The sequence below is a fragment of the Buceros rhinoceros genome, unplaced genomic scaffold (assembly GCF_000710305.1).
Source record: "Buceros rhinoceros silvestris isolate BGI_N320 unplaced genomic scaffold, ASM71030v1 scaffold6288, whole genome shotgun sequence".
In the NCBI taxonomy this organism is placed as follows: Eukaryota; Metazoa; Chordata; class Aves; order Bucerotiformes; family Bucerotidae; genus Buceros; species Buceros rhinoceros.
Genome location: NW_010426343.1, coordinates 76,375 through 84,826, shown reverse-complemented (window position 1 = coordinate 84,826; position 8,452 = coordinate 76,375). Strand labels below are relative to the sequence as shown.

Below are 8,452 nucleotides of genomic sequence, written 5' to 3'. Positions count from 1 at the left end.
CCTAGCATATAGCGAAGGCCAAATTTCTGATAAAGGAAGTAGTGCCTTAGGTATCTCCAGGACTTTTTTGCTCTGGTATTCAGGAGGAGTTGTTACCGAAGCCATACCTGTGCCATGCTCTTCAAAATCGTTCTTCGCGCAAGTTTTATCTCTATATCAAAGTGCAACAGCGGGATTAATCATAACTCGTGTCCTGCAGAGAGTATAGCTGTGTTAGGTAAGATTTCTAGTATGAAGAGTGACACGTTAATTCCTTGAGAAGTAACGTGTTAGGGGAGCTGTGCTGCTTTAAAGTCTGGAGGCTGCTCAGTGATGAAGCTTCAAGTGTAGGTTGTTTTGTGTGATACAGGCGTGTGTGTGTGTACACACGCATAAATGTATGCACATATACATACATGCCGGTGAGTTACACATATCATGGTACACACAAGAAATAGATAAATGTACTTGTGTGTATGAATACCTGAGAGAGATTTATCACGTGTATATACCACACATACAGTATATACAGGTGTACTCTGGGACACCACCCCACACAGTGCTACTCAGAATCCTCAGGCTGCTGCAGCACTGCTCACCTCACTCCAACAGAACATTTATTCCCTTAATAAATATAAACTTCCTGGTATGAATTGAGTAATTGATGATGATAATTCCTGCAGATCACTTGCTCACCCATTTCCCCTCCAACTGTTTTTCAGACTTCTGTGAAAGAGTGCTTCCATCTGCCCTCCGGCAATAAGAAATAAATAATCATTAGTATGCTCGGAATGTGGTTATGGTACAAATACTGTCTAGACTTCCAAATCCACTAGCTCATTTGCTTCATATAGACTTGCTTCTGCTTGCTGAAGTAATTTATATCATTGTCTCTCACTCCAGAGTTTTTGCAACACGCGGACGTGGCCATCCTTGTTTTGCATCATGATCAGAGACTCTCTGAATTTATTATGCAAGAGATGCTGCACCTAATCAGAATGTATCACTTCACCTCTTGTTACAGGAGAGGACTCTGTCTGATGCAATCTTATTTTAGAAAGGATTAATCTGTCCTTTGGTACTATTACTGTATTACTGTAAATCTAAAATGCTTAGCTTGACTGTGGGGACTAGCTGGCGGTTGACATTAACACGAGATTAACTGCTTGTAGCATTTTTCTAGGACTAAAGTGGTCCACCAGACATTCACTAAGCCTTCCCTAGCATGCAGTCTGTGCAACTACTTCTCCAAAATAAGTGGATAGGACTTTTTTTTTTACAGAGGTTGAATTAATATAGAGAAAATAATAAAGTGAAAAAAAGAAAGTTAACACTTTTCTTGTCAATGACATTGTACATTCTCTTCAATGACTGTGAATTTCAGTTGTAAATAAATAATAATATACAAAATAATCTTTTAATCAGTCATTTTAATGTGTGGTTAACTGAGCTTCAGTCAGTATTCATGCAGAGAGAGTACTGATAAATCTAGATGCTTATATTAGTCTTCCACTGACATGAAAAATAATCTGACAATGTATTAATACATCTGACTTGATGCATCTTGTTTATGTTAGTCCTGTATGTTAATGGTAATTTAGTGCGATAATGCTTTAGTCGAAACATACAGGTGTGATTTCTGACACTGGATTTTTCCCTGTCTTATAAATCCTGTTATTGCAGTGGTTTGAGGTACACATTAGAGATGCTGTATTTCTTTCCATCTTAGAGTTGCAGCAGCTCTCCGTACACCAGCCTTTTCTTACTGCTAAATAAGGGCCCAGTCTGATGCAGTTTGGTACAGTCTGAGAAATCTTGCTGCCTTTTTTTTCCTTTGGCCTTGAAGATTGGTCCGTAAATAAGTTTTAGGATTTATGTGGCTTTTGACTTAAGGCATAAGAATGTACTAATTGCCCAGTGGTCCACGAAACATGATGCTCTGTCCGGTGCTGGCAGCAAGATACCCTATTTTGGGAGAACACTGCAGTTCCTCCAGTCTGTTTCCCCACTTTCCACACATGGCTTCAGAGACTTAAGTGTTACATCCCTGCCTATTCTTTTTGGTATCACAGAATCATCTGATTGAAACAGACCTTTAAGATCATTGAATCCAACCCTGCACTGCCAGGGTCCCTAAACCACATGTGGATGTCCCTTAGCGCCACATCTACACATCTTTTGAATGCTTCCAGGGATGGGGAACTCCATCACCTCCCTGGACAGCCTGTTCCAGGGCTTTTGGTGAAGAAATTTTTCCTAATACCCAGCCTAAACGTCCCTTGGTGCAACTTGAGGCTGTTTCCTCTAGTCCTGTCACTTGCCCCATGGGAGAAGAGTCCAGCCCCCACCTCACTACAGCCTCCTTTCAGGTAGTTGTAGAGAGCAATAAGGTCTTCCCTCAGCCTCCTTTTCTCCAGGCTAAACAATCCCATGTCCTTCGGCTGCTGCTCATCAGACTTGTTCTCCAGACCCTTCACCAGCTTTGTTGCCCTTCTCTGGACAATGTCTGTTTATGGACCTGTGATATATAAATCCAACTAATCCTTTCCTAAACTGATGCCATGTGCCTCCAGTATTCCCTGTGTCAGCAAATTTGACTTTCTTTTGACTCCTCAGATTTTCCCATTTCTTAAGTGCTGACCTTTCTACTGTGGATGGGGGTCTTAACTCTCCTGTAAAGCTGTGAGGATGGTGAAGTGGATTCTTTATTGACCTTGGTTTATTTTACTTTTGAAATATGGCAAATACTTTGTCTTTGCTGCTGTTACAAGGGAAATGTCCAGGCTTCTTGTAGGCTGCTTCCTTTTTTGGGGGGACTGCTTGTTGTAGAGTGTGTGGGGGTTATGATGGAGGGTTTTTTTCTTGGTTTTGTGTGTGGACATTATTTCTAATCTGTTCTGTTTTTTTTTTTTTTTTGTATTTTCCTTATTGTTCCTACCTTGAAATCAGATATTTGTGTATTGGATTTAGCTGGTTGCTCTCTCCTTCTGCAGATTTAAATGGAATAGTATTGTAATTGCTGCTAGAGAGAGGCTTTCCTGTAACAGCGCTTGAACAGTGCCTGTGTGCAGCTGAAGACCAAGTGCTACCTTTCCTTTTAGACTCGTACTACTATGATCCCTAATTTTCATGTGGAATGCTGGGCAAATTGCAGGTGAACGAGCCTTCATCTTGTGATCGCCAGCGCTGAGTACAGCGATAGAGACTGTTTAGTACGTGCGTTTATGGAACGGCCTCACACAAACGGCATTTTGCTGCAAGTAGAGTTTACGCTGTCATGAATTAAAACCATGCAAGACTTTTAAGAAATTTAGATGATTTTCCCTGAAAGAGTAAAAGTGATTAATGTTGCCTCCTCTTCACATTACTGCAGTAGTAAATCTCTAATAAAACGGTTTCTGGGAGGAAATGAAGATATTTTATTATAGTCTATATATACGTTTGCTATACAAGCTTAGTCTCTTTAAGCTTGTCTTGCAGAACAACAGCTTCATAAATCGTTTGAACAGAAACTTGTACATTTGCCTGGGCTAGGGAAAAAAAAGTGAATGAAAATGCATCTTCTGCAATGTATTTTGATAATTGAGTGTGAACTAGAAGTTAGTTACGGGAAGCACAGCTTTGGAGTGCCGCCTTTTTGCTTGGGCAGAGTTCTTTTGTACTTTCCAAGTTAGAATGTGCCTAATCTCAACTGTTTTCTAAACTTAGTTTTATAAAACAGTGTTACTGAGAATGATTTTCTTCTGTTTTAATCACAGAGCCGTAGATTTCTTATTTGTCACTGCTTGCTGTTTCTTTGTGCTCTTACATTTCAGACAAAAATAAACTACTGCTCGTTGTTAAGTGGTCATGCATTTATATATTTTCAAATTGCTGAAAACAGTTAAACTTTATCTGTTTTGTTGCCTATTTACTTACCAGCTGCTATTCTTTTTATGAACAACACTATTTGCATCCTCCTCATTTATTTTTCAGTTTTAGCATTTTACTTCAGTGCTGTTTGTCTCCCTATCCAACTATTTAACAGCCTATAAAAATATCATAGTAATTCAAGTTCTCAGTTTGAGCAAAAATGTGTGCTCCTTTTCTAACAGTAATATCAAGTGATTAAACTAATGCAGCCATAACCTAAAAGCTTTGTTAATGTTTAGTGGTTGATTTCAAGGCTAACTCAGGAACATTAATAGCTACAAGGATGCCGTGGTCAATACAGATTTTTTTTTTTTTTCTTTTTTCCCCCCAAGGCTTAAAAAGCCAAAGTTAGGCTTAAAAAGCTGTTTCATTATAATTTTAAGATTACACCATTAGTAGTTCTTTTTGTACCCTTTATGAAGTAGATAAAACTGAAAATAAAATCAAGATTATGTTTGTGAGAAAGGCAGCTGTATTGGTGCCTTATGTATTTGAATTTGCTTGTGAAAAGTTAAATCATTGGTGCTATGGCCGATACAAATTGTTACTTACAAAGAATATAGAATTGATTTTGTCTGGGATTAGCTTCTTTATTTGAAGGAATTAATTCCCTACGTACTGTTTTTCAAGCCATCTTGAATCAAATTCCTGCTACTGTTTGATCACACATAGTTACAGCACAATGTTTTAAATTGCAAGGAAATAAGAAAATAAGCTGTTATTTTGAAAATACTATATCCAACTTTTGGACAAATGGCTTACAGTCAAAAAATAATAAAAAGCAGAAATCCCTTTTGAGTACTGCTCAGAAACTCCCTGGGTTAGCTGGGTGCAAATCCACAGAGCTCGCTTTGGAGAGCATTGCCTTGGCCAATTACTGAACAAGATGTTCCCACCTCTGGTGCCACACACCAGAAGCTGTGTGTGGCCCAGTCTTTGTAAGAATTCGCCAGGATGATATGCACCATCACGAAACAGTTTGTAGAGTATAACTCACCTCTAAAGTATGCTTGAAGTATTCTGAACTCAGTTCAAAGGAAGGACACGAAATGGTGCAAATGTTTCAGAGCTCTTTGGGGAGGGGTGGTGTTGAGACTGCTTGTTCTTAAAGCTCATATTTATGAACTCTGCAAGAGGAGGCAAAAAACAGAAAATAGAATTTAGTGTTAAAAAGCATCTTTAAACTGAGAGGAAGCGCTTGTCAAACCACTCTTCAGGATTAAATTGACAATGATAGGTGGACTTTATGGGTTGTGTAATGAATCTCAATATTGTGGGTTCTGTTGGTCCTAATATTACTATTTGACCAGGAGCTTCTCTCCAGAGACTCTGTCACCTTTCGTCTAGTTCTGGAATGTCTCTTTCTGTGGTATGGTATTGCTTCGCCTTCAAAATTGTAATGTCATGACTTCCAGTGGAGATTTCTCTCATGGCTTATCAGTTTGTGGTTGTTTAATACAAAGTACGGAAGTAGTAGCTTATATTAGCCCAGCATATGCGAGAGTGAGCAGTGTTTCTTTAGGGTAGCCTTTTTGGGGGGTACTGTACTGTGAGTCCTACTTTTTAATTATCAGTAGCTTTTATTATTCAGACCTACCTTTGATGTTAACAGAGGGTTTCACAGATGTTGGTTTCTAGAAATCAATTTTATTGCAATAAAAGAAAAATATTTTATCTTTTCTCTATGTCTGTTCCTTGAATCATTTCTGTAACAGAGTACATGCATTAATAAGATCATTCGTTTAACCAACTACATGCATTAATAAGGTAAAATCTCTTTGAACCTCGGTTACTTTTTAATCTTTGAATTAGATTTGAAAGAATGAAATATTAGACTTTTTTTTACCAATAAATTGAAATAGAAATTGAATAATTTGAACTAATGGTAGAATTAAGTGGTGACATTTCAACGTTAAATATGAGGCTGTGGTGTATTACATTAGATACTTTCACTTAATTTTTATGAAAAGCAGGATTTTTATGAGCACTAATTCAGAAAAATATGAGTCTACTTAATGGAATAATTCTCCTTAAGACTATTAATACTGTCATTGTTTTTCCCCCCTTCAGATATCCCTTTTGGAATCTGGAATCTTTTCACTCATTGTCATTTTTTTCTTAGTTTCAGCCCAGACTCTGAAGAGCAACCTTGATTCAATGAACCAGCAGATCCAGCGCCTAGAAAAAGACATCAAGAATTTCCCTAAAACACAAGATGAACACGATAAGTTTGTCGAAAAGATGAGCATATCCTTTTTGCATATCTTTGCTGGTAATCTGAGATTTCTGATCATCTGGTTAAGTATTTACAGCACCTGAAAATAAGTTTTAAGTCTCTTCTTCCATGCTTTGTTTCTAGAGCAGAGGAGAGCGTAGCAGAACACACTGAATGTAAGAAAATGTATAACTTAAAGCATTTGTGATCAGGCTTCCAAGGGGGCAACCAGGTAACTTTCTGGAAGGAGGAGTTATAGTGACCAGTCATAAAGATAGTTTGGTTTTTGTTGTTTGGGGTTTTTTTGCCTTGAAGAGCAGTATTTATTGATAATTGTTGAATCATTTCAATCTAGAAAACTATTAGCAGAGTTGTGAGTATTTATTTTAGTGTTTTTTGAAGGGGGAGAGTACTAATTTTGTTACTGTTTTTTATTTAATTTTTTTTTAAACAGGTTGTTTGATTGTTTTAGAGTAAAAATATTGGCATCTTTTTATTCAGGAGTGAGTTGTCCTTTTCTTTCTGTAGGGAATAGAGGCTGTAGATTCTTTACGCAGTAGAAAGTAGAATCTGTGGGAGAGTGCCATACGATGTCTGTCTATCCCATTTCCCCTCCAAAATTTTTATATATCCAGCTTTACTTTTGCTCTAAAGTATAAAGTAACAAGTAAGGTATACTGCAGTTTCAAGAGGCTTACAAAACTGTAAGGAAAACAAAGCAAAAGTCCTTTTTTTTTCTGAAAAAAAAAAAAAAGAAATTTGGAGGTTTTTATTTTACACAAAGCACATTTCTGTGTATATGGAAGTGTTTGGAGTATGGTACCTGGCCAAGTCCAAGGCTTTTTGTGCATTTATAGACGCTCAGATTGTGCATGTGAAAGCTCTTCTTTTTTACTGCAGCCAGTCATGGTTTTATGGGCTTTTCAAAGGGGAAAAAAATAGAGGGGATTGATATCTAGAGCCATTTGTGGAGGTGGATGTAATGAAGTTCTCCTAACTCCGGAGTATTTGGAAGTCTTTTTAGTGGGATTAACCATCCGAATGTGTTCAGTAGCAGAAATTCACAAGATGATGTTTAATATCTCCTCTATATGGATTTATTATAAGTTTCTGATAAGACTGCAGAAAAGTAGCTTAAGCGAGACAACTCATGACTAAGTGGAAAATTGTTTCTTGGTACGTACATACCCTCCTCCACCTTGTCTGTCTTGCGAGGTTAAGAGGCTTGCTAGTAATCACATTTATCATTTCTGCTATTTAAAAAAAAAAAGCTCATTATTTCCCTGAGATGCATTCACATCAGAAAATCTTCTAAGATTGCCTTGTAATTGTCCTTTGCCTTATCATGTGCACAGGCTGAATACTGTCAAGTAAGCCCCGCTTTTGTTCAGAAATGAAACTGAAGTATTGAAAAGCACCTTTTGCAACCTTTTTCTCTTGTTCAGGTCTGCTTTATGGGTTATATACATTGTCTTTCAGTTGCGTGGAGTAAACGCTTTACCATGTGTTCTTTTGCTACCCATGTATTTACTGTGTGTACAAAAACAGTTGGCGGTGCTCAGGTGATTAGGTGAGAAATAAGAGCCAAGTAGGTGATGTTTTCCATTTTCTGCTCTACCATTTGTCACCTGAACTTCTTAAAGAAGAAAGATCATCTGACAATGCAAAAGCGTTTAGGGAAAAAAATGACTGTTGTTTTGGCAAAAATATGAGTATCCTGTGAAATTTCTGAAAATTAATTGTTGAAAGTCTCCTGGGCAGCCTGACTTCAGTGCACGTCTGTTGGTGTCACGGCTAGATTACCAACTGCTGGTAATTAAAATAGGCACCCTGAACTGTAGGTGTCTGACAGCCTTTATCATACTAGTGAATTTGGTGCCCTGACAAAATAGATAGGACTGTAAGAAATGAACTGGTTCTGGTTAAGGATTCCTGTTTTCATAATTAATAGATGACCTGATAAATGGTGTTTTTCTTTTTTAGAAAATCATCTCCAGTTATAGCAAGTGATCAGATTTGTTTCTGCTTCTTGTTGACTGTTTTCAAGTTTTCTATGCTCCTGTATTCTTTTTTAGATTGACGAAAAAGTGATAAAGGGTGGAAAAATGCCATCTCACTCTTCAGTAGGTGCTGCTTTTGTTTGTGTCAGCTTCTTGAAGAATCGTTGTTGGTAGCACAAGCTGAGATTAGAAAGTTAAAGAATTTCAGGCAGAACATCTCTCTTAACTGCTTCAGTGTGTCAGATAATTTGAGACGTGCCTGGACATAAATCACCTGTCAGTAGCGAGCTTTAGGATGCAGGAATTATACCATAATTAAAGGCAGAGTTTGTCTGTCCCGTTCCTG

At 37.7% G+C, this 8,452-nt stretch overlaps 1 protein-coding gene across 1 annotated transcript in view; it reads left to right on the top strand.

The window, feature by feature from the left end:
- DIAPH2 (diaphanous-related formin 2) overlaps positions 1-8,452 on the top strand; it is a gene marked incomplete at both ends in the record, with an annotated part of 150,142 nt that overhangs the window by 85,239 nt on the left and 56,451 nt on the right. Inside the window, one exon of the mRNA XM_010141468.1 lies at positions 6,014-6,138. Coding sequence (XP_010139770.1) covers positions 6,014-6,138 — 125 coding nt within the window. The remainder of the gene's footprint in view (positions 1-6,013; positions 6,139-8,452) is intronic.